The sequence below is a fragment of the Aegilops tauschii genome, chromosome 6, assembly GCF_002575655.3.
Source record: "Aegilops tauschii subsp. strangulata cultivar AL8/78 chromosome 6, Aet v6.0, whole genome shotgun sequence".
NCBI lineage: Eukaryota > Viridiplantae > Streptophyta > Magnoliopsida > Poales > Poaceae > Aegilops > Aegilops tauschii.
Genome location: NC_053040.3, coordinates 35,041,335 through 35,068,136, shown reverse-complemented (window position 1 = coordinate 35,068,136; position 26,802 = coordinate 35,041,335). Strand labels below are relative to the sequence as shown.

Below are 26,802 nucleotides of genomic sequence, written 5' to 3'. Positions count from 1 at the left end.
CGTTGGATTTCAATCTAGCGGCCAGAAAAATTGACTAGTGCTATTATTTTTCAGGTGACTGACACCCGTTATTAAAGTAAAGATATGTGGATGGATGGTTAGAAGGAGTGTGGTATCGCCAGCCCAACAGGATTCAAGTCTTGGTGCTCGCATTTAACCTGGATTTATTTTAGCATTTTCGGAGATGCGTGTTCAGTGCGAGGAGACGTTTCCGTAGTCTATGAGGCGCCTACAGTGACTTTGTAAAATATATGCCGGCTTAGTCTCTCGGAGGGTGTGCATGCGTGCGTTTACAGGGGTGAGTGTATGCGCGTTTATATGAGCGTTTGCGTTTGTACCTTGTTAAAAAAAAGCAAAGCAAATTGTAGTAGGAGTATTTGAAAAAGAAACGTGGTAGGAGAGGAAGTTGCGCGTGAGTCCGGCCTGGAGAGGGCCAATATGTAGTACGAGCGGCACCGAAGCCAAGCACCAAACCGCCGTGACCCACGACCCCTCGCTCCATCGACCAAAGGAGTTCGCTCACGCCATCGGCCATCCTCCCGCCCCCGCCCCCGCCCGCGCGCGGCTTCCGATCTCGCGACCAGCCGAGACGAGAGACCCTCCACCAACGCACCAGCACCGGCAGTACGCACGCACGCCTTTGCCCCGCGCCACCCACCACCACCACCCTCCCGCCCACCGCGCCTCGCCATGATCTTCTAGCTCCGTCGGCACGTACGGCAGCCGCTCGAGCTCCTTCTCGCCAGCCATGAAGCCGGCAGGCATGGCCGAGTACCACCCCCACCCGTCCTCGCCGCGCGCGGCCCAGCGCCGGCGCCTCGTCTTCGTGCTGGCCCCGCTGCTGCTCTTCCTCGCCGCCGCGCTCTCCTTCCCCTCCGCGCTCCGCCTCCCCGCGCTGCGCTTCCCGCCGCGCGCGCCCCCGGCGGCGTCCCATCACCGTCGCTCCCCGGCGCATGGCCGAGGGCGCGTGGCGGTGTGCCTGGTGGGCGGGGCGCGGCGGTTCGAGCTGACGGGCCCGTCCATCGCGCGGCACGTCCTGGGCGCGCCGGCGCTCGACGGCCGCGCGGTCGACGTGTTCCTGCACAGCCCGCTCGACGCCGACGCCTACAAGTTGTCCCTCCTCGCGCGCGCCGTCGGCAAGGAGACGAAGCTGGCGGCCGTGCGGGTGTTCCGGCCGGAGCCCGTGGAGGAGACCCCCGACCGCGCCCGCGTGCTCACCGCCGCCAACTCCCCCAACGGCATCCAGGTCCGTACCACAACGATTCTATACCTGGCTTCTTTCACTGCTTGCTTCCATGCTCTTCAACCTCAAAACTATTCCTGATCAATCGCTCTCGCTCGCTTGCTTCGCCTTCCTGCAAACTGTTTTCGTTGATTGATTTGATTGCCGCGCATTGCATCTATCTAACCAGAGAATCTCCCCAGTAGTTACTTCCCTTTCAATCAAAAAACAGAGGAAAAAACTACCACCAGAATAAATTATCGCCTGGGTTTTGGCCGCGCGCCAGATTGGATCGATCGGTCCGATAAACATATTTAAAACGACGAGAGGATCGATCTCGAACTCTCGATGATCATGCCCGCGTGCGATCGGTGGGACGGAGACGATTAACCAGACTAGTAACTGCTGCCTAATTCGGGTGGGAATCGTAATTGAGACGGTTACTTCCTTCTCTCTCTGTCTCTCTGAGAATAATAATAATCCGGTTGAGTTTCAAAAGTCTCCTTTTCGGTCCAAGCGCGGTTTCAACGTCTCGACTCTTCCTAGCAGTACTATCATAGGAAAATGGCAACTGCCAAACCTGACACGATCCCTCTGATCTGATATAAATGTAGGAATAGATTGCTTCAGATGGAAGAGAGAGAGAGAGAGAGAGAGGAGATTACCGTACGTCCCCGTCCCGTGATCCCATCTAACTTCCCTGCTTAAAATATGGAAACCAGCAGGCGTCCGCGCGCGCGTTCACGTCGTAACTGAAACCCGGTGGGTCGGGTCGGACCTAAAAAGGTCGCGGGGCCCCGCCGGCCTTGTCCTCCTGCCCGCCCACCCGCCGGAAAAACTGACGCCATGGCCCAACAAGACTCATATTGATTAATCTTTCAAAAATTCACATAATATTCTAGGAAAAGGGGCTTTCGCGATGGATGCGCCAGGCGGCAGCGGCAGCCATACAGAAATTCTGTGTGGTACGTAGCACGTAAGAAGGAAGCGTCAATCGGAACCGATAAGATGCTGCCCGGCGGCAAGGAAAAGAGAGGTCGATTTGGTTCGGTTGCGATGACAGCGCCGCGCCCGTTTCATTTTCGGTTTCACTGTCTGCTTTTCAAAGCCGACCGTGACATATTCTCAACTCAGCTGGAAGGGTGTGGTTTTGGGATACTTGTTTGCCGTCGACGCATGCGACCAATTGGTAGAGGCCGATCGGTCGATGGATGGATAGTTTGGACGGATGGAGCAGCGTCAACGCGCCCGCACCAAACACGTAGCTGCCAGGCTCATCCAAGTGGCAGCCACTCACGGGCCAATGGGTCAGGACGGTGCCGCGTTTGGTTTGTTAACTAGGAGTAACATTGTGTGTGACCTGTCACGTAGCACGACGGCGCGCGACCCGCCGCGTTTTGTGTGGTTCACCGCGCGTCCCACGCCGCCGAGTCAAAGTCAATTCCATCAGCAGTTGTGTATGTACATGTTATTTTTTACCTTGGCGAAACGACACGTATGCATATGCATATATAAATATACAGACGGCGACGACTTGTCAGAAAACGACCCAGCTACAGCTAGTACTTACAGTAGTACTGTAGTAGTACTAGGTGTAGTACGTACGCATGATTTTTTTTAACAAAATGAGCAACCTAGTACTGCACTTGCATGGTAGCAGAGGCACAAATCGATCGATTCGGTCGGTCGTGGCCAGCATGCCCGCAGCACGTACGCATTTACCTGCACGATCATCCTCGGGTCGGGAGTACGACGTGGGCGTGCTCAACACCAACGTGCATGCATGTCACGGGCGGGCGGACTCCGATCCACCTCGACCGCGCTCCCAAGTCCAACAATGGCTTAATTCCGAGGAAATATATTACTAGCGTAATGCACACCGATGATGTATATCCACGGCGCTTTCGGTCCAAAAAAGCCTACTACCTACCTTCATCACAAAACAAAAGTAAGTTGATATGTGTACGGGCTCCTCTTCACATCTCATCCATCTTTTCATGTTGCACGCCTCGCTTCTTTTCCATGCATGCGTGTATCCTCAAAATTCAAAAGGCCTCCTTTCTACACTCCTTTTTTTATATATAAAAAAGGCCTCCCTTGTTGGATAGTGTCATTGATTGAGTAGAAGTATTTTATTTGAAGGCAAGAGCAAAACAACAACTAGCAGCCTGATTGCAAACGCCTTGTGCAAAAAAGGCAAACATTTGCAGACAAAATGCACTTTGTGTGCCCAGGCACTCCAGACATCAGATTAGAAAAGGCACCAAAAAAAAAGAAAAGATTAGAAAAAGCAGCAAATAGGCGAGTGGCACTACTTAATCCGGCTGCCCATCTGCCGAACATGCATGTAAGACCGACTGATCACCGAAAGATTAATTAGTGATCGATCATGGTTATCCCTGACCAAATTAATCAACATATTTCTTGCAGAACGAACATGCATTCCTACTCGTACTCCACTGTAGTATCGTCAAGAGCCAAACTGGCATCTTACCTTACGGCTGCTTAGCCTAAGCTAGTGGGTTACGCATAACACACATGGGTTAGCGTGCCGTGTCAGTCAATGTTCCACTGTCATGTCAATGCTTAAGCAAGGCATATGCGCCACACATGGAGTGCTCTTCACGAATCACTACACTGATTGCGCTACAGCGACACAGACGATTAATAATACACTAATCTTGCAGCAGCAGCAGCAGCACATGCATGACAGCCAAGCTGTGGGCTCTCTTAATCCACTATGGTTAACCTGCAACCTGATTAGTTTTATCATGTGTATGCATGCATGCAGGGCCTGCTCCAGTACTTCGCCCTGGTGGAGGGCTGCCTGGACCTCATCCGGGAGCGCGAGTCCCGAGGCAACTTCACGTACGCCTGGGTCCTGCGCACCCGCGTCGACGGCTACTGGACGGCGCCGCTGGCCGCCGCCGACGCCCTCCCGCGCTCCGACGCCGTCTACGTCGTCCCGGAGGGCTCCTCGTTCGGCGGCCTCAACGACCGGCTCGGCGCCGGGCGCCGGCAGGCATCGGCGGCGGCCCTGTCCCGCGTCTCCATGCTGCCCCGCCTCGACGCGGCCGGGTACAGGGACCTCAACTCGGAGGCGTCGTTCAAGGCGCAGCTGGAGGTGGCCGGGGTGAAGCCGCGGGAGCGGCGGATGCCCTTCTGCGTGCTCAGCGACCGCCGGTACGACTTCCCGCCGGCCGGGTTCGGCGTGCCCGTGGCGTCCATCGGGAGCCCCGGCCCGCTCAGCGGCGCCAAGTGCCGGCCGTGCCGCCGCCCCGTGGCCTGCGGCCCCGGGGACGAGGAGGAGGAGGAGGAGTGCGCGGTGGCGCGGCTGGACCGCGCGTGGAGCTGGACGGAGTGGCGGAACGGGACGCTGGAGCTGTGCGACGCGAGCGGGCCGTGGGAGCACGGGTGGGAGGAGGTGTTTGACAAGGCCGCCGGCCGGGAGGCGGCCGCGGAGCGGCGGAGGGTCGCCGGGATGAGGCTCGAGGAGTGCAAGGCGGAGATGGAGGCGCTCAGGGCGCGGACCGAACACTGGGACGCGCCGAGCTCCGACGAGATCTGCCGCCTCGGGCTCGCGCCGGCGAGCCGCTCCGCCTCCTCCTCTTCTCATTCCTCCGCAGACAGAGACAGTAAACAACAGCTAATCGAACAGCCTTAGACTTCTTTCTTCTACTTGGCGAATATTTGTACAAAATCTACAGAAAATCAGAAATTCATTAGCGACCGGCAACGAATGCACAAGATATAGAATCGCTCGAAAGTCCTTGTCTGTAATTTGTAACGGCAGGAATTTCGCGGCCATTTTGCATGTAAATAGTTTCATTTGACGCGAAAAAATAATAATTCAATCGAAGCTAACTCGAGGTGTGCCATGGAAGCACACCAAAAGTTCGTGAAAAAAACAGAACTCTTTAATTTTTCCGTTGATTGAAGATAATACTTTTAAAAGAATGTGAAAATCCCAGTTATGATTACATTTACACATCAACAACGAAAAGACAAATTCAACCATGAACAGAAGGTACCATTTTGAGTTTTGGTGCAAATAAGGTTCTATTCACTCCCGCCGCAAAAAAACAGAGGTTCTATTCACTCGCTGAATTTGTCATTTTCCTTCTGGTGTCTGGCCAACCTCTTTGGGGTTGAGGAGTTCGGCCTGTGTCCAGCAGCGGAGCTTAGTGGTGACCAACATGGGCCATCACTCCCGCTAGCCCATGATATTTCCGCATGTCAATCCTCAATAAAAATGGTCAGGAAATTAGTCAAATCTGGCCCAAGCCTGTTTTAAGTCACCCCCAACCCATTTGCCCCTCCTATGGTTTGGCCCAAGCTCTGTCACTACCAGTGACAGCAACACCTGGGTGCTGCTACCTCTTTGGAGGGGTTGCCGTGATGGCGCACCCTCATCCTCCCAAGCGCTATGAGAAAACCTCATATTTGTAACTTGTGACGATCTGTTACTAAAACATAAATGTTTTCTACAACGGTTTGGTTGTGTTTTCGTGACCAGACCAATTTTATGGGCGGTTCTTTCTAGAGAACTCAAAATTTCTTCATGGCTTAACTTTCTAGCCACACCGGGCTTTGAGTGGAAAAATGCCAGCTTTCCGAGCTTCTAACATTAAGTGAAAGCAATGATCTCTGCGAATAACTTCAAAACATACTGTTATTACGCCGAAACTACAACTCCACCAATCGATAGAAGACATATTCGGCTCAAGTGAAACACAAGGATTCTGATATTTAAAGTAGGGCCCGGAGATGATTAAGTAAACGCATGGTTAATCAGATGTGTATAATTGACACATACATAGTTCCCTACTCAATTAATTCCAAGTTCAAATCCATCTTTGCTCCTCAAACGGATATAGAGATGCCACAATTAGTACCCGCAGCTTATGAGCAGGTAACAATCTCGGTTTCAATTTGAAATTAGCTGCTAAAGGATAATAATAATAAACAACAGCTGATGTTCCCCAAATTCAGAATAGTGTATCTACTGTTTTGGGGTCTAGGAACTGAAATATAAGTCATCACCAGCCATTGTCCTACAAATTAAATTCAGGCATTACATTATTTTTAAGTATCAACATCAATGCCCTAAAAACTTCAGGTAGTTCTAATTGAATATTGGAACCCATATTGTGCTCTGCTATGCAAGGAGTCTGTGTTGAGTTGTGTAAATGTGTGTATATGTAACAGTTGGGGGGCTAAGATGTAAAAGACCATATCTATATAGAATACAGAGAAAGAGGAGGCTGGATAAGGCGCTCCAGATTTTTCCCCATTCTAGTTCTTCCTTCTACCATCTTCTAATCCAGATTTGTTGAATATTTCTCTGATTTACAACATGGCATCGGAGCAAGACGATCCTAGTGCGTCTCTCGCTCTGCCGTAACGCCGCATCGTTGAGGTGTTGCCGACGTGTGGCGGCTGGAGCTCGTCTTCGCTCAGATCCTTTGCGATTTGGTGGAGCCAAGCAAGATCGAGGGTTCGGCAGAGAAGAACGACGAATACGGTGCGGTGCTGGTCTCACTTTAAGTTGCTGAGATTCCGGTCAGTTTGAGTCCTTTGTGATTCAGTTCTCTTTTCTGATTTGGTAGTGGTGAGTTTGGCTGATACAAACTTGTGACCTGTGAGTCTTGTTTGTGGTCTGTTGCCGTAGAGTTCTCTTGCGAGTTAGCGACCATGGGAGACAAAGACAAGGACAAGGGTGCGGATTCAAGTGTTGAGAAATTATGTGAAAGTATGCAGCGAATGCTTGCTCAGCTGATGGAGCAAGCACAGGTTAAGTCTAGTAGCTCGACTGAAATTCAGAAGTCTGTCCTCGAACCAAATCCAGTAAAATTAACTGGTCCGGGTGACTATTTTACTTGGGCTCGCAATGCATCGTTAATTCTGGAAGCGCATGGTCTGCATAAGTACCTAAATGAAGATGAGAAAAATCCATGAGAGGTAATGCAGGAACAATGGGAGCAGAATCAGAAGCGAGTCATGGTTTGGCTGTTGGGCTCAATGGAAAAAACTGTTCGGGAACAAGTTGAAAGTTTTCAAACTGCTGCTGAAGTCTGGACAAGTATTGAAAAACAATTTTCTGGTAAATCAAACAAAATGCAGGTTAGCAGAATACTACATGAGATGTGGCACTTTAGACAAGACCAGAAATCAGTTACAGAGTATGCAGGGGAATTGTAGAAACTTTACAGGGATCTAGAGTTTTTAGATCATTCAAGCCACATGATCCTAGAGATTTGACTCTCCTCAGAGAATGGTCCGAACCATTGTTGGTGCAGGTTTTCCTGGAAGGTTTGAATCATGAGTTCAAACTTCACTCTCAGATGATATGACTGGCCTACCTTGGATGAAACTATTGCCAGTACTCTTGAAGAAGAGACTCGTTTGGCTAATCAGGAAGCAATGCCACAGATGCATGGTGATAATCGTGCTGCACTGACAATCCCAAGTCTTTCATTTGTGGGGTCAGGCGATGGGCGACAGCTTGGGCGACGCGCCGGCTGCGGCGTGGCAGCCAGCCGTGGCGGAGACGGCGGGCTGGTCCGTGGTCCGACGCAACGCGAGCGTACTACAGGTGAGCGGCGGGGAGGGCCGTGCCGGCTCACCTGTAGTGGGGGACGACGGTCGCCACAATCGCTTCTGGGCGCTGGCGGCGGAGGACGAAGGCGGGGAGCTGGATCCGGAGCGGGGCCTGTGCGCGGCGCCGGCAGGGCCGTCGATTGGAGATTTCGTGGCTTTGGCTGCGAAGCAGAGCGGTGTTGCTTCGCGCTCGGGGCGTGGGAGACGCTTCGCGCCGGGCGGCCGTGGCTCCAGATCCATGGCTTCACGCATCTGGCTGCCGTCGCGGGAGTTCGGCTCGGGCTCGGGTGCTGGCGGCTCGTCGGGGGCGGCGACGTGTATTCGAGCCAAGGCGGCGGCGAGCCTGACGGCGACGCAGACGGAGCTGTCCAGGGAGGACTGGCCGTGCCTGCCGGCGCCCCTTGCGGTGGCGGCGGCGGGGGCGCCGTGCGGTCCGGTGTCGATGCGCTCGGCACCAGGCCCTAGGGTTGGGCCGGATGGGCCGTTGGTGGGCGCCCCTCCTGGGCTGGGGTCGGGCGTGGGGCTGGAAGAGGGTTCTGGGCCTGGGCTGAGGGGACAGGCTGGGGCGTTTTCCGACCCTCCAGTGGGTCTAGGACCGGAGACGACCTCGGACCCGCGGCCTCAAGTAACCCAACGGCCCAACGCGTCGCGGCCCGGCACTGGCCCGCTCACTGGATATAAGTGGGTGAGGAGGGGCTGCCTGGATCCCCGTTTAGGGTTTCCAGCCACCACTCGTGAGGTGCGGCGCCTTGCTCACTCCGCCCGCACGATCCAGATCTGCCCCCCTCCTCCCCCCTTCTCCAGTCTTTCGCGACGGTGGTGATGGGAGATAGGCGTGCGGACAAGCGGCCGATGGAGGTGTCAGATCCGGAGGCGGAACGGCGTAGGGAGCGGGAACTGCGTGACAAGGCGAAGCGTGTGATGCGCGAGCGTTCGGGTGGCCGCGAGGCCAGAGAAGAGCGAGGCGGATCCCGCGACCAGGGCGGGCGCGAGGGGGATTGGGGTCCTCCTCCCCCGTGGTGGATCCAGCAGCAGGAGCGCAAGAAGAAAAAGAAGGTTCAGCAGCGGCGTCGAGAGCTTGAGAGGAAGCATGAGCCGCTCCCCAGCGGTGGTGGGGGCCACGGGGACCCTATGGCCAAGAAGCCGCGTGCAGCCCCACTGGCAGTGGCGCTGCCCTCTGCACCAAAGGGTACGGCGGAGGAACCCATCCCAGTGGAGGTGGCTCCGGACGTGGAGTGCTTCAAGTGCGGGCGCCCCGGCCACTTCCAATCCCAGTGCAAGTTCTTGCCCCTTTGTGTGCTCTGCAAGGAAGAAGGGCACGCGTCCGCTCACTGTCCGACGAGGGGCCGGCAGCTTCACCTTCAAATCATGGGAAGCGCCATATCTGGGGAAGGATTTTTCTGCCTAGAGTTCGAGGACGCGGACGAGACCGAAGCCCCCATCGATGCTCGCATCAAGAACGCGGCCATCCTATTTGCGGAGCCGGGGAAGCTGAACCTTCGGATTCTCAAACAAGAACTGAAGCACATGGTGACAGGAGACTGGGATTGGCAGGTAACTCAAGTGGGTGATGATGACTTCGTGGTGGTCTTTCCTTCTGCAGATCTGTTACACATGGCGAAGTCTAGTGGTAAGTTGTTTCTGTCCATCAATGACATCACTGCGCGGGTGCGCGACATGTTACACGAGGAGGTCCAGCCCATGGTGATGCCGGAGACTTGGGTGTGGCTCCATGGCATCCCAAAGAAACATAGGCGTGAAGATCGCATCAGGGAAGGGTTCCGGATGCTGGGCCGGCCAATTGTGGTCGATGAACTTTCTCTGATCAGGTTGGGGCCTGTCCGGATGAAGCTTGCGTGCAAAGCCCCGGAGAAGCTAAATGGTGTCGTCGAGGTGTGGTTCAACCACGAGGGATACCAAATCAAGGTGGAGCGCGAGACCCTTCCCAAAAGGGGTGGTGAGCGGACCGTGCTGGGAGCGGGCCCTGCCAACCCTCCTGACAAGGACGCGAATCCGGGCGCTCGGACGCTGGGCAATGAAAAACACAGCAGGGCCGAACCAGGCAAGGAGCCGCAAGGGTGCGAGGGCGGCCCTCGTGGTGCGGAGAACCAGGATACCAAGATGCCAGACAGGGGAGAGGAGCAAGACGACAGCATCCAGGACACTTCCATTGACACGGAAACTTGGGACAAGCTGGGTGCGCTGTCGGCTGAGATTGGTGCCATGGGGGTGGCGACTCAGGACACCGCGGTCAGCGGGCCCCCGCTAGCCAGGTCGCTGGAGCTTTCCTTCAACGAGTACGGGTCCAACCTTGGCCCGTCCCAGGTGGCGGCGACTCTGACTGGCGCGGTCGGGGTCTCCTCTGCTGCCTCTCCCTCTCTTCCGACCTCTTCCTCTCCAGTGGCCGTGGGGGCGGACTCTGGTTGCATGGCGATCGAGCCTGCTGACCTTACGCCTGCTCCGCGTCGGGGTTCCAACAGCGGGGGCAGGCAACCTAAGAAAACGGCGGGGAGGAAACCGGCGAACAAGCAGGCGACGGTGGTGACGGAGATGGAGAGTTCTGACCTTGGTGGTGAGTTGGGCGCAGCGCTAGGGACGACGGGGACTAACAACAAGGCCAGGCGCACCAAGGCGATCCCGGTGGTGCAGCGCGCCCCTAGCGTTCGGGCCAAGGCCAAGCTCGGCGATCTCTCTTCCTTGGAGAGCGCCAAACTCCGCATCGCTGACAAGAACATGGACGCCGCAGGTAACCCCTTGCCATCTTTTCGCATTCTTAATGCTTTCTCGGATGAGCACCTGGTGAGCATTCTAGATGACTGCGGGGTGGAGACCCGTGGGTCGCAGTCCGAAATTCTATCTCTTGTGCACGCTAGGGAAGAGGCGCAGGCTGCGCTGGCGGCCGCTGCCGTGCGCTGTGCTAGCAACAACGAGTTAGCCATTGTGCCAGTAGAGGCTGGTGACGAGAGAGTGCCCGACGAGGTGACGCTAGCTAGGGAAGCTGGTGTCCTTCCTTCTAATGGCCGAGCGACGGCTAGGAAGAGAGTGGCGAAGGCGGTGACCTCTCGAGGTGTGGCCTACGTAACAGGGTGATTTAGATGCGTTACATGTTCTGGAACATCCGTGGTTGTGGCCACGGTGGTCGGCGCACGCAGCTTAGAGAATACATGGCCAAAGAACATATTGACGTGGTTGCGCTACAAGAGACGATTAAATCTGATTTTACTTTCAGAGAATTGCTTGCTTATGATCCTCTTCAACGTTTTGATTGGCATTGGGTTCCCTCTATCGGTCATTCTGGTGGCATTCTGTTGGGTTGTAATAAGGATGTATGTGATGTTCTGCATTGGGATGTTGGTGTTTTCCTTTTATCTGCTACTATTAAACATTGTGTTTCTGGTTTGTCGTGGGTGGTCGTTTGTGTCTATGGGCTGGCCGATCACTCCAGATCGCCAGCTGGTCCTGCTAGAACTAACCAACCTGGTCGGGGCCAAAAGGGCAATCAACCTCCCTGTGGTGGTAGGGGGAGACTTTAACTTAATTCGCTCGGGGGCGGATAAGAATAATGCTAATATTGACTGGACGAGGGTGTCCTTATTCAATAATGCCATTGCGGCAGCAGCATTGCGGGAAGCAGCACGGACTGGTGCCAGATTTACCTGGACTAACAAGCAATTGCAGCCGGTCCGTAGCGTGTTGGATAGGGTCTTTTTTACACCGGAATGGGAGGTTCTGTTCCCCATGTGCTCCCTAGTGGCGGAGACGCGCATCGGATCAGACCACGTTCCGCTCATATTTTCCTCAGGGGAGGAGCTCATCCACCGTAGCCCTAGGTTCTACTTCAAAACGGCGTGGTTCGAAGCAGAGGGATTTGCCCAGATGGTGGTTGAGCGTTGGGGCGCGATTTGTGCTCATCTGGGGCCCCAACGCGGTCCAGCAGAGAGCTGGGTCGCGGCTGCTGGCAAGCTGCGTGCCTTCCTGCGTGGATGGGGCGCTAATCATGGTAGTGAGTCCAAGAAAGAGCGAGCGCGCATAGTTGAGACTATTTCGTTGTTAGATTTGGAGGCAGATCGCCGGCCCTTCTCGGAGGCCGAGTGGGCGCATAGGTACGCATTAGAAAATCAAGTAACAGCGATTTTGCGCGCGGAAGAGGAATATTGGCGACGCAGGGGCGGAGTCAAATGGGTCACGAAAGGAGACGCTAACACTGGATATTTCCATGCCTATGCAAACGGGAGGAAAAGGAAATGCACCATTCTACGTCTCCAATCAGACCAAGGTGTCCTGTTGGCGCAGGACCAAATCGTGGCTCATATCTACGAGTTTTTCATAGGCCTTTTGGGGACGGCCGTTGAAAAACCTTTACGCCTTCGCGGTGATTTGTGGGATACCGCGGAGCGTGTCTCGCAGGAAGAGAACGATAGGTTAGCCCTTGCTTTCCTTCCTGAGGAAATAGACCAGGCCTTACACGGCATGAAAACGAGCACGGCGCCTGGGCCGGACGGTTGGCCGGTGGAGTTCTTTAAGAAGTTTTGGCCCTACCTTAAGCACTTGTTTTACGATATTGTCAACGGCTTCGCTTTAGGCACGGTGGACCTCTCCCGGTTGAACTATGGAGCCATTAGCCTTATTCCTAAGGTGAAAGGGGCGGATAACATGAAGCTTTTTAGACCCATTACCTTGATCAACGTCCCGTTCAAAATTTGTGCGAAAGCGTATGCCTCGCGCTTGGCTCCGGTCGCTCAACGAGTGATTAGCTCTAGTCAAACGGGTTTCCTCAAACACCGCAACATCCTCGAGGGACCAATTGCGTTACAAGAGATCGTTCACGAGTTGAAAAGGACCAAGGCACAGGGAGTGCTACTCAAATTAGATTTCGAGAAAGCGTACGATCGCGTTAACTGGGAGTTCGTGCGAGAAGTCCTCCTCAAAAAGGGTTTTGAGGCAGGATTCGTACATCGCATCATGCACCTCGTGTGTAGTGGGCACACGGCGGTCAATATCAACGGCACAATGGGCAAGTTCTTTCGTAACAAGCGTGGTCTCCGTCAGGGAGACCCAAGCTCCCCGCTCATCTTTAACTTTGTTGCGGATGCCCTGGCGGCCATGATTAATAAAGCAAGGGCAGCGGGACACATTAAAGGACTCGTAGCTCATCTGATTCCGGGTGGGGTCACACATTTGCAATGCGCAGACGATACGATGCTCTTATTCGAACCCGACGACCACAGCATAGCTACCACCAAGCTACTTCTGCTTGCGTTCGAGATCTTATCAGGGCTTAAGATCAACTTTCTAAAGAGCGAAGTGATCACCATTGGGATGGATGATCTAGCTAGCTCGCGGGTTGCGAATCTCCTTAATTGCAAGCTAGGGAGCTTTCCGATTAAATACTTGGGCCTCCCGATATCGACCAAGAAACTTACCATAGCGGAATGGGAACCGCTGTATGGGAAGGTCGCTAACAGAGTGAGCCCTTGGAGGGGTAGGTTTATGTCCTCGGCGGCGAGGCTCATCCTAACCAACTCGAGCTTATCTTCCCTCCCTATATTCACTATGGGATGTTCCTACTGGCGGATGGGGTTCACACAAGACTCGATACTCCTCGTTCCCGGTTCTTTTGGGAAGGAGCTGGGACCAAGCGCAAGTACCACTTAGTGAAATGGGCAGCAGCGTGTAGGCCAAAAAAATTTGGGGGCCTAGGTATTACGAATTCTAAACTCATGAACGTGGCCCTGCTAACTAAGTGGTGGTGGCGTCTTGCCCAAAACGAGTCGGGGCTCTGGGCAGACATCCTCCGAGCTAAATATTTCCCGGAGGGGAATTTGTTCAAGGCTAAAATCAACGGCTCGGCCTTTTGGAATGGGATCCAAGCGGTTCGACCGGCGTTTTCAGTAGGTGCGCAGTTCCGGGTAAACAACGGCAAGTCCACACGGTTCTGGCTCGACCACTGGTGGGGTCAGGGGCCGTTATGGCAATCTCATCCGGAACTGTACCAATTGGCAACGGACACTAACATTATGGTGGCCGATGCTTTGCGCGTCCAACCTCCAGCCATCTCTTTCATTAGGAATCTAGAGACCTGGGAGGCCGCTAGCTGGGACGCTTTGTCGGCTGACTTGGGAGGACTGACCCGTAGTAATGGGGCGGACACGATCTCGTGGAAGTTGACCGCATATTTACGGTCAAGTCCCTATATGACAAGCTATCTGAGGGTACTACGCTAGATATAGCTAGGGGGCCATGGAAGGCTGACATTCCGCTCAAAATCAAGATCTTCTTATGGCAAATGTTTCGCAACCGCTTACCTACGTCGGACAACGTTGCCAAACGAAATGGGTCGGCGGACGGCACGTGCACCACTTGCGGTTTAGGGGAAAACGCGAATCACGTGTTCTTTGGTTGTGTGCTCGCTAGATTTGCGTGGAGTGCGGTGAGAGACGCCTTCAATCAAAATTGGAACCCACAATCTAGCCACGACATGCTGTCTATCTTAACGTCGCAAAGAGGGGCCAATGCTAGGATTGTTTGGAGATGCGTTGGGGCGCTACTTTGGTCCCTCTGGACGGTTCGTAACAAAATTACGATTGAACACAAGTTCCCGGCCCACCCCGCTGATATTATCTTCAAATGCCATATTTTCCTTCAGGTTTGGGCTCCACTGGGGAAGAAGCGTGACATCGAGCGCATGAAAGAGACTATGGAGCTGATCAAGACAACCATAGTGAAGGCGCGGCATGGGATGATGGCTGCACCATGAACCTCCTCGTTTTGCTAGCTTTGGCCTTGATGTTTCGCATTTGTGATACCGAACTTGTGGCTGCGATCTACTTAGCTATATCTTGAGCCATGTGCTCGTTTGACTGTCTTTATTTGGCTTGTAAGACTCTATGTGTGGATTCTGCCTGGTGGCTTTATTAAGTTAAAGCCGGACGCTGCTAGCGTCTATGTTCCAAAATAAAATAAAATCGTGCTGCACTTACTCACACACTATCCTCTATGAGTTTTAGAAGTGGTCAAGCAAATACTACTAAGTTTGACCATAAACGGAGAAACAAAGTTGTGTGTGATCATTGTAAGAGACCTGGCCATATGAAAAAGGATTGTTTCGAGTTGGTTGGTTATCCTCTAGGATGGCAGCAGAGAAAAATAAACGTTCAATGGCAGCGGTAACAGCTTCGAGAAGAAACAAGACCGAGTTCATCTTGCATCATCCACAGGAGAGTTACCTGCAATTGCTGCTCAGGCTCTAGAAGAGTTCAAGGCAAAATTGATGGCTGTTACTGCTGAAGGATCTAGTGAAGCTGCCAGCTCTCGGAGTGCAGAAGGTGAGAACCATTTACTTGTGCCCTCGATAATTGATTCGGATGCCACAAATCATATGACGGGTTCACAAAAATATTTTTCATCATACATACCTCGTTCAGGAAAGGATAAGGTTCGTATAGCTGATGGATCTTCGTCTTCCATAATGGGATGTGGAACCATTAGTTGTACACCTTCCTTACCTTTAAGTCTTGTCTTACATGTTCCCGATTTTCCTATGAGCTTTCTATCTGTCAGTTCAATCACAAAGTCACTTAATTGCAGAGCTTTGTTTGAGCCCCGGTTCTGTGTATTTCAGGACCTGAAGTCAGGAAAAATACTTGGGACTGGAACTGAGCGTGATGGCCTGTACTATCTTGACAATGTTGCAGCTCCACTTGCATTTGCTACAACATGTACCTCATCCACCTCATCCACAGATGAGTTGTTATTGCTCCATTGTAGACTAGGGCATTTATCTTTCCAAGTCCTAAGTCGTATGTTTCCATCACTTTTTGCTTCAACAGACCCCAATGCAGTCTGACAACCCAGGAAGTTTTCACACAAGGAGATGAATGCAGCAAGATATGTGATTGTATTGGGAGAAAAATGATGAAGTTGAGCACCGAAGAAGTTTAAGAAACCCTGGAAAAAAGGATGAGGAGGCAGAGAGAAGCCGCGGTCGACATGAGTTGCGAGGAGGACACACTCACCCTCCTGCGGCTGGGGCTCGATCTCGTCCCCCGGCAGCCTCCAAGACTTGTGGGCAATCAAGCCCCCATCGACCAGATCCTCCAGGTCTTCTTGCTGGATCGTGGACCGGATCCAGTCCCCCTGGATCCAACCGGGTGGCAATCCTGACCTCGACGACGACCCCCGACTCGCCTTCTTGCCCTTCGCCTTCGCCGTCGCCTTCTTCGCGCGCTCCAGGGTCGCCGTCTTGTCCTTCACCATCATGGTGGACTGCTCACAGACGGGGCGGCGGCGCAAGAGTGGAGGAGGGCGCAGTGGGGAAGCAGAGGAAGAAGAAGAGGAATAGGGCGCACTGTGCAAACACATCGGCTTCGACGCTTTATATAAGCCTGCTTCCGAGAGTGGCTGACTTGCGGGCCCGAGCGATCCTGTCAAATCCCACAACAGTCGCACACCCATTACGTGGCGAAAAAGGCGGCGCGAGAATCGAGGCGCCCCTGTCTATCCGCTCCGATTACTCTGGCACGCCCCGTCCCGCGCGCTTCTCCAAAATTTGAATCCCGTGGGATCTGGGAACCGCGGCGTAACCAATCGCGCCGAAGATTTCGTACCATATCAACACTCGAGTGTTATCAATATAGTTCACTCGATGACCTCTGAATAGATCAAGGCGACTGAAATTAAGTTGAGGTTTCAGCATGATTCCAAAACTCAGGTGAAAATGCCTCAGAGGCATAAAAATCAAGTCGAAATCAACTTCAGCTCTTTCTTCACTCGGACCTTGATCCATTCGAGGGCTAATGACGATGACATGTATCTAGGGTAGGGTAATGAGCCTGACCTAGACACCCTTCCCAAGGACACTGCCCTGGAGTCAAAGGCATTCAAAGAACAACATCATTTACCGACTGAAATCACATTGGAGTGCAATCCACTCGACTCTCTATCCCACTCGGATATCCCAAAGCCATTCGACCAGAATGAAGTCACTCGACCATACAAGAAACCACTCGGCGTACAGAAAACCTAAAGTCACTCAGGATGGCAACGGTCAGGCGTTCACTCTATGGTCTTAATGGTCATTTATAGCTCTTTATAACTAGCGTTACTAGTAACGCTCTGTCTTAATGTACATTGAACCCTGTGTAACGTGGGATGGCTGGGGTCCTGGCGCACTCAATATAAGCCACCCCCTCCTCTGACTTAAGGGTTCGCACCCCCTGTAATTCTCACGCATAATCCAGTTGACCAAGCCTCCGGGCATAGAGACGTAGGGCTTTTACTTCCTCCGAGAAGGGCCTGAACTCGTACACCTCGCGTGCACAATCTCACCGTAGCTAGGGCCTTGCCTCCTCCTACGTACCCCCTATTCTTACTGTCAGACTTACTCCCACGACAGCCCTGTGAGAACAAAAAACCTACCTTTCTACTAGTAGGAGCCTTGGGAGAGAGGAAAGAAAAGCATTATCTTCAAAATTTTGTAAGCAATTGGAATTTCACGGTAAATAAATTGAATTTAATGTTAAACATCATTTTTTCCTCAAATTATACGTCAGTTGTAGCTGAACATTTATTGAAAATTTCCGCTTGCAGCTTGAATTTTGAACACTAAATTTGAATTGAAACTAAAAGGGCAAGTTTCTATCAAACCGATTCAATTATTTATGAAACTTTATCAGGTTGGTCACTGATTATGCACGATTTGATGTAATTTTTCCAATTTTATGTACGTTTTTTAACCAAAGGGGTCGCCCCCACCTCATTTTATTAAAACGAGGCAACAAAACAAAACAAACTGTTCAGAACGCTCGGGCCACGACCAAAGTAGCAGAGCCAGAAGTCTACTAACATTTTTATCAGCCCCAACACAGCATGCAGGCTAGGGGTAAATTTAACGAGGAATAAACGGAGGAAGGAAACAGTGCAACAGACAGTTCTACATAAAAGCATGTCCTTCTCGCTTGCACCTCTCTTCTTCACCAGGCGATCCGTAGAAGCTCTCCTCTTCGCCAATCCAAGAGCTGCAAACGTCTATGTAGAAGCACTGATTGATCGCCCACACACAAAATCTTCCATCGATGCATCTTGGTACTCACTCTTTCCCAAAAGGGCCTGGGTGCTCGTCCAAAATGCTGCCTGAAAACAAAGATCATTGCGCAACGTCCATAGACTCAAGATCACTAGAACACAAGATATAGCAACCATTGCTTCCTTGTTACCAGCACACCACAAGGCAGCTAGATCCGACATGTTGCAAGGAATTGTAAAGTTAAAGATATCATCAATGACAATCCAGATCTCTTTTGCCACAAGGCAGTAAAAAAAAAAGAGAAACAGATTCATTTCCTGTGCAAAAGAGGCAGGTTGTTCTATATCATCAACTACATGTCTTTAACTCAGGTTGTCTTTTTGTCCATCGATATACCAACTATCATGAACATCCCGCCGTGTACCAAGAATGAACTCGACTTCTGGGCTTGGAGTCAGGAAGACAACATGATTTTTTGGCCAGGTCCGCGTATAGAATTCTTATCAGCACGAGACAACGAAGGGAAGCATGGCTGGAGAACACAGCATGATAATCTACTACCGAGAATGATGCTGGGTCCTAGAAGCGGCTCTCGAACACCCAAGTACGAGCGAAGATTCGCATGTTTCTCTGGCACCTTTCAGAACACTCTCTACCCACAAACGATATAAGAGCACATAGACACATGGTGGACTCCAAATACTTGTGGACTATGCGGAGTGGGGAACTCGTGGTGACACTCGTTACTTGATGCCGGAGTCTCAAATTCAAACCGTCGTGGCTTGGCGGCAGCGATTGCACGGGAAGAGTACAATAAATAAAGATATAGTAAAGAAGGCAATGCTTTCTTTTCTTTTTCATTTTTGATATGTGGAGTTGTTAATGAATATGCTTCATTCGCTGACTCTATTCCATTCCCTAACTCTATATGATGGGCAGTTCATCACTTTCGATCAAAGACCTGACCCAACAATCTGGAGGTGATAGCACGCCGTGAGGGGATTTCTCTTGCATAATACCTAGGTCTTCAGAGATGTATTATCGTATGTGATGCCAAGCAGGTGATTTAGGACATTGCGAGTAACAGCAGAGGCCGCTATGGACAGATTATCTCAGATGTCAACCCGAGAGCTGGAAATATTACTTGTAACTTCATCTTTGAAGGTTGGGCAGCAAATATAGAAGCACATAACTTAGCAAAAAAAATTGTATTCTCTGATAGCGGTCGCCTCACGTGGCTTATTCACCCCCATGACCAAAATGTATCCCACTATGTGTGGATTATTCTGAAAAATGTTTGGTTTACCCCTCAAAAAACTACCAGTGGAAAATCATGTTGCCCCCGACTGGTACTTTTGGCTCACGGCTAACTTGGGTCCAGGAAACCTGTGGTGGTCCTTGGGCAGAATCTCAGTGGTGGGCCCATTTTTGCACCCGTCAATGGTATCTAGCCGAAATAGCAGCGGTGGGGCCCATAGTCAGCCCGCCAATAATATTACCCCACCTATGAAAAGTTTCCTAGTAGGGCCCATTCAATATACTGTGTACTTTGGCTTTCAAGAAGAGTACGGCAAGGGAGTCAAAGACACAAGACCATTGTTTCCGGAGTGATTCAGTTTCACAGAAAATAGTGCAGATTCAGTTCCAAGTGGGCTAACAATGGCTCATGTGCAGAACGTTTATATTGTTCGTCATAAACTGGAACTTTTGTTTTCAATCAAGTTTCAAGAAAATTCGATGAGTGGAACATTTAATAATTGACTAAGAAACCGAGAGTAGTATTCCCACTAAAACTTCCTCGTGAGAAAACAAAGAACTGAAACCAGAAAGCATCGGCGCTGCATCATAATGGACGCGTGATTTGTCTTCGTTCTAAAAATAATAATGGACGTGTGGAACTGGTCAACAAAACGGAAACCCTGGAGGAGCACCAGGACTGCGAAATGTTGGATCTGCCGATTTATAGATGGTTTGTCGAAGATCACCGAGGACCCACAGGTGCCGGCAGCATGCCTCTAGCACCGGCTGAAAATAAAACAATAAAAAGCTTGTAATCGTAGTATTATATGCCAGCTATCAAACTTACATGGAACCACATACGGAATCTAAAGGTTGGCAGTTTTGTGTTTTTGTTCTGATATTCAGACTGGCGAGAACAAATGTGAAAACAGGACAATAGATGTGGTTCTCATTTGGGGTAGATAAACAACCTCCTAGCCTTGTGGATGTGTATCCAATGTCTTGACCAAATATAGTTGTAGATGCTTTTCTTAGGGCTAAATCGAATGCAACGTTACTTATCGAACATTTTGTATTTCTTCTGCCCTAACTGAAGTATTACTAGCTAGTATAGATCGCTTACATTCGCTGGAAGACTTACTAACAAGTGCCGAAGGTTTACATTGCATTTAGAGTGTTATATTCAGATGGGCCATACAAATGTTAAAACAACACACTAGACTAACAATTTCCTACACATGCATTCATTTTCCAGATGACATGGATATGTCATTGTCTCGATGACATATGATGTACTCCTTCTGCAAAGAAATATAAGATCATTTAGATCACTAAAGTACTGATCTAAAAAGTCTTATATTTCGTTACAGAGGTAGTATATGTCAGTGTTTTCTCGTGTCTCTAACTTAAAATCAGGGTTTAGTTTTGTAATATTCATCATGCACTAAACAGAAGAATTACTAGACATCACAACTAACCAAACAAAGATGAGGAAGTACCAGCTGGAGTATAGTAGCAGACGTAAGGAAATACATCCTTGACCTTGTCCATCTCGCACACCTTCTTCGTCAGCAATGACTTGAGGTCAACAGTGAAGATGCCATGGTCATCTGAGGTCACGAAAACAACATTGGCGTCTTCGATTAATCCAATCAAACGAGCTGGGCTCTTGAAAGGCATCAGCTTCCGGAGCTGGATGCGGTTCATCTTCACCCAGACATCTCCGTCGGGACCCATCTCTGTCGACCAAAGCTGGAGCACGTCACGACGCAAGGTGGCCAATCCCGGCCCGCCGTTCTCCGCCCTGACGACAATGGTACTGCTGCCGGGAAACTTGCCGGGAGGCGGCTCAATCACCGACAGGGAGCCTTGACCCTGCGTACCCAGAACGTCGTACCGTAGCATAGCGCTGGACCTGCAGAGGAACACTAGTAGAAAAAGAGTCATCTATCCCGGTTGGTAAGGGCCTTTTGTCCCGGTTGTTGAACCGGGACTAAAGGGTCGTTACTAATGCCCTAGCCCTTTAGTCCCGGTTCTTACACGAACCGGGACAGATGGGCCTCCACGTGGCCGCTGCGGCCAGCCCAAGCAGGAGGGCCTTTGGTCCCGGTTGGTGACACCAACAGGGACCAAAAGGCATCCACGCGTCAGCATTTCAGTGGCCGGGTTTTTTGTTTTTTCGAAAGGGGGGAGGGTTTAGGGGGTAATTTAGGGTGTGTAAGCTAGCTAACAGAGAGAACTGTCCTCTCTTATTCCCGTGCTTGATTTACCAACGCTACTGCTATGCCTAAACATGGCTTAGATTAAAGTGAAGGCAACATGTGGTGCATGTCGAAAGTAATATTAATCCTAACTTGATCAAGTTTGGATTAGTACTACTTTCGACATGCACCACATGCTTGTTGCCTTCACTTCATTTCAATCCATGTTCATTTCACCCACTGATATATAATAACTCTTCATGCCCGCATGCATCATCATAATAACAAGTCCTACTAATCATCATCATACAACTTCTACTCGTTATTAATAACAAGTTATACGATCATCATCCTCATAGTCATCGAACGAACCCTACTTAATTGTTCTTAGCACATGATCATCAGTATTAGGTAGGACCTAAATACCCTCTTTAAGGTAAAATAGCATAAAACAATATAGACCCCGACTCTCCATTATGGAGAATGGAGATCATCCTGTCTCCAATTTTTGCGCTTCGCTTCCTTTTGCTTCCAAGAACCTCCTTGCGGCTGTCCATATATTTTTTCCATTCTTTGATTTTCATGTCTCCACTTCTTTTAGAAATCCGGTATGGACAGTTGAGATTCGTAGGATGACCTGGTTGTATGTTTAAAACATCAAGGCTACCATTCTGATACATCAAATGAGGCACACAATTCTCTGGGATTATCTGTTGAAAAACATAGTAATAACTTCATAGTTAGCAATGATGTACTAGTTTTAGAAGTATGCAAAAGATGCACAGATGTCGTAATAGTAAGAAATCTTACCAGGGTATCTCCATAGTAGTTACCGTAGTTCAACACGTGCACTAGTGGCACATATTGACCATAATGTGGAGGAGTTTTACAATAGATATTGTAATTCTCAAGATCAGTACAAAATCCGACTAGATGAGTTTTCTCCTTATAAGTTAACTCAGAGCCATCGGTGTAGTAGGTTCTGTCTACCATGTTCCGCACATTGTTTGAACAATCAAAATAAGCTGTCAATGAAAATAAGCTGTCAACTATTTTGAAATGAACAATATAAATTAGCTAATAACTATGTTTGAGAAACTCACATAGCGGTAGAATTGGAGGCGTATCAACAAGGACCCAAATGTCCATATTGTCTTGCTCGATGTCAGGATCATCAAGATCCATGGTGACAAGCATACCCTCATCAAAACCATACATCTTGCAAAATGCTTCCCAATTTTTGCAACCAAAATGGGTTACGCTCTCAGAATTATACAGATTTACTTCAAAATCTATATCATGATGGGTCCTTAGGTGAATTTTCTTTGTTTCCATACTTTCATGGTCTTCAAAACCCATCCTCTCCAAGACGTAGCGTCTTGCATGGCATGGGATAAACTAGTCGAATTGTAGAAGATGAAAAGTACATGTTGAAATAGTTGAAGTCGTGCTTAATTACGAAAAAATAACACTTGTCGTCGTTACGTACCGTTTCAACATCGAAGGTCTCCTCCAGCTTAATACTGAAGCGCCGATCTTCGTCCAGGTGAGGCCTGTCGCACAGACCTCGGTCGTCGTGGCACCAGTCGCACTCCCCCGGGAGACTTTCGTCGTCCGAGTACAACATTTTCTATGTTCATAATTCAAATATTAAACGTCTACAATTAAATATATGTACTAAAAAACCTAAGTTAGATCATTATTATTCATCACGGGTTGACTATCGGTTTGTCGAGTCTTTTCTTGAAAACTCTCAGCTCACGTGGTGTATACATTCGACCATTGGTGATGGTCGCTCCTCCTTTCATCCCCGAGTGCATTACACCAAAATGTCTAGCACACGGGAATGAAGGAGAAGCGACCCCCACGACAACAGTCGGGATTCTTCGTCCTCTCATATATATATGGTGGAACTCTCCCTCACTGATTCCTCTCAGACATTTACGACCGTCGGTGATGGTAGCTCCTTCCTTTCGTTCCCGAGTGCATTACACCAAATTGTCTAGCACATGGGAACGAAGGAGAAGCTACCCCCACGACAACAGTCGGGTTTCTTCGTCCTCTCATATATGGTGGAGACTCAATAGACTTACAGTCAACCCGAAATATCGTTTAATTATCTTTCTAAAACCGGTTCGTGGCTGGTCTCACCTTGAGGTCGGAGGGGGTCGGTGACGGGGACGACGACGGGGATGATGGAGGGGAGCTCCTAGATTTCTGTGAAAACAAAAACCCTATAAGCTATCAACTAATCATATGCATACGCCTTGCATAGTGCTCTCCAATTTTAGCATTCAAAGTAGGAGTAGTTTTCCAATTTGAGCATTCAATAAGCAAAATCAAATCACAAAATAAAGTAGTATTCAAATTAGGATGCATTCAATTATAAGCAAAACTACATCATCTCCATGCGTCCGTACATCGTCGAATATTATCACTAATACACCTCGAATACTATCATACATATGGCATCGCTACTACAGCTAGAACCGTAGCGCCCGACGGGTATCGGCGCGGGCGGTGGATACCCAAAGAGAAGGAACCATCACAGGATCATAGCTCCAGTGAGATCCCTGAAGAACTTGCCAGGTATTGTCGAACCTGCACTCCAACGCAACCATGTAGCGACGGACGTGCTCGTCCTCCTCGCTGACACGGTGACGTACCACCTCCGCGGTGTCCGGAAGCCTCGGCACCATCACTGGCCCACGCGACCGCCACCAAACAAGGATCGGGTCAATGACGGGCTGGCTCCTCACCAACCTACGCCCCCCGGAAGGTAGCACCTCCCAAAACCAGCCCGGCGGAGCCCAGTCCCGGACATGGCCCCTCTGATCAAGCCGGCCTCCTCCGCCGAGTCGACGACGAGGATGCGGGATTGACATCGTCGACGTCGATGCGGGAATAATTGCTTTAACTAAAAAAATAAACTAGTTCTATTAATTTTCTTGCTAAAAATAAACTACTTCTATAGTAAAATAAACTAGTTTTATTAAATCAACTAGTTCAACTACTAAGCACTTACTATAAATAGAATAAAGTAGTACTTACTAAAAATAAACTAGTTTAACTAGTTCTATTATTTTTCTAACTAATTCTATTAAACACTTTCTCTTCTTATTCTATGAACAAAATTACAACAGAAAAAAATCATAAAAATTCTATGAACAAGATAAAAATTCTATGAACAAAATTACAACAGAAAAAAATTATAAAAATTGTATGAAAAAAATTGACATATTCTTTGCATATGAACACACAAACATTTGCCTATTCAACAACAATATTAGAAAAAAAATCTATGAACAGAAAAAAATGTCTAACTTTTGCATATTCATTTATGAACAAATTAGAACAACTCAATTAACTACACATCTAAATTAACTACACATCTAAATTAGAAAAATTCATATGAGCTCACAAAGGGGGCGGCGATCGACGAGGAGGCAGGCCACGGGGGCGACGGTGAGGGGCGCGGCCACGGGCGACGAGGAGGCAGGGGGCGGCGGCGGCGACGGTGAGGGGCGCGGCGACGGGCGACGAGGAGGCAGGGGGCGGAGGTGAGGGGCGCGGCGATGAGCGACGAGGAGGCAGGGGGCGGAGGTGAGGGGCGCGGCTACAGGCGACGAGGAGGCAGGGGGCGCGGGGCGGCGACGACGTCTGGGCGGCGCGGGACGACGTCGGAGGCAGGGCGACGACGGCGACGGCGAGGCGCAGAGGGGCAGCTTGGCGGCGTCGTCGGGGCGAGGAAGACGAACTGAATGAAAAATTCCACAAGCGCTAGTTATATAGACGAAGCATTGGTCCCGGTTCGTGACAGCAACCGGGACGAATGCGACCTTTAGTCCCGGTTGGTGCCACCAACCGGGACCAAAGGCCTCTTTTCAGCAGCCCAAAGGGCGGGAAGCGGCGGCCTTTGGTCCCGGTTGGTGTCACCAACCGGGACTAAAGGGGGGCATTGGTACCGGTTAGTGCCACGAACCGGTACCAATGCACACCTTTAGTCTTGGTTGGTGCCACCAACCGGGACCAAAGGCCTTGTGCTGCTGCGCCCGCGTCGAAAGTTTAGTCCCACCTCGCTAGTTGAGAGGGCGCGCGGTTGTTTATAAGCCCCACTACCGCACCCCTCTCGAGCTCCTCTCCATTGCAGGCTTACGGGCCTAATTGTCACTGCTATGCTTGATGGGCTTACTGGGCCTTCTGCGGGCCTGAATTCTGGCCCATCGATGGGTTTTTAGTCGTATTCAGGCCGTGGTGGCCCAGTAGGTGGCATTTTTTTTGCCTGTTTTTGTTTTCTTTTTTGCTTTATTTATTTTGTTTTGTTTCTACTTACAACAAAAAACTTATTTATTTTAATTTATTTTGTTTCTAATTACTTATTTATTTTACTTTATGAAAATTCTTTTTGCTATTAAAGTTTCTAACAAAAAAAGTTCTTTATGAAAATTCTTTTTGCTTTTAATGATTTTGAACAGAAAATACTTCGATAATTTTAGTTGCATCAATTTTATATAATTTTAGTTTCAATAATACTAGAGGTTCCTTATAATGTTTTGAACAGAAAATACTTTGTTAATTTTAGTTTCATAAATTTTATTAAAGTTTATTTTATTTTGTTTCTACTTATATATTTTAATAAAGTTTATATTATTTTGTTTCTAATTACTTATTTATTTATTTGTTATTTTTCATGCACCATTTTTCATGCATTTATTGATTATTTTGAGCTATAAGACCCTATAATTGAAAAGCATTTCAAATGAACCCTGAAAAGGTTGAAAGTTGGCATGGTATCATCATTTCATCCACATAGCATGTGCAAGAAAGTTGAGAGGGTTACGGCAAAAACTGGATGCACTTCGTGTACAAAACGGACAATCTCTTTCAAAGTATCAGGATTTCATACGGAAACTCGTCTGTTACAAAGGGATTTCATTTTTTAAAACTTATTTGAACTCCTGACTTTTTGTGTGTTCAAAATGCACCATTCAAAGCCACATCATCATTTTTCAATCCTTTCTGACTTCATTTGTTATTTTTCATGCATTTACTAATTATTTTGAGCTATAAGACCCTAAAATTGAAAAGCATTTCAAATGAACCTGAAATTGAAAAACCCTACAAATGAACTCTGAAAAGGTTGAAAGTTGGCATGGTATCATCATTTCACCCACATAGCATGTGCTAAAAAGTTGAGAGGGTCCCGACAAAAGCTGGATGCACTTCGTGAACAAAATGGACAATCTCTTTCGAAGTATCAGAGTTTCGGAGGAAAACTCATCTGTTACAAAGGGATTTCATTTTCTTGAACTTATTTGAACTCCAGACTTTTTGTGTGTTCAAAATGCACCATTCAAAGCCACATCATCAATTTTCAACCCTTTCTGACTTCATTTGTTATTTTTCATGCAGTGACGGATTGTTTTGAGCTAAATGACCCTGAAATTGAAAAGCCCTACAAATGAGCTCTGAAAAAGTTGAAAGTTGGCATGGTATCATCATTTCACCCACATAGC

General features: G+C 49.5%; 1 protein-coding gene and 1 long non-coding RNA gene across 2 annotated transcripts; both read left to right on the top strand.

Moving 5' to 3' along the window:
- The first annotated feature begins 399 nt into the window (after positions 1-399).
- Positions 400-4,988, top strand: LOC109781649 (uncharacterized). Its single transcript, XM_020340233.4, has 2 exons — positions 400-1,246; positions 4,014-4,988. The coding sequence occupies exons 1-2, from the start codon at positions 749-751 to the stop codon at positions 4,884-4,886; spliced, it is 1,371 nt and encodes a 456-aa protein (XP_020195822.1). The 5' UTR covers positions 400-748; the 3' UTR covers positions 4,887-4,988.
- A 931-nt stretch (positions 4,989-5,919) lies between these two features.
- LOC120966118 (uncharacterized) lies at positions 5,920-7,651 on the top strand. Its single transcript, XR_005759209.3, has 2 exons — positions 5,920-6,784; positions 6,894-7,651. It is a non-coding gene; the product is annotated as an uncharacterized lncRNA (long non-coding RNA).
- The last annotated feature ends 19,151 nt before the right edge of the window (positions 7,652-26,802 follow it).

Excerpts from the sequence above, each read along its gene's own strand:
- LOC109781649 (XM_020340233.4), top strand. The coding sequence starts at position 749 with ATGAAGCCGGCAGGCATGGCCGAGTACCACCCCCACCCGTCCTCGCCG. Across the intron at positions 1,247-4,013 it reads ACTCCCCCAACGGCATCCAG|GGCCTGCTCCAGTACTTCGC; the intron begins GTCCGTACCACA and ends GCATGCATGCAG.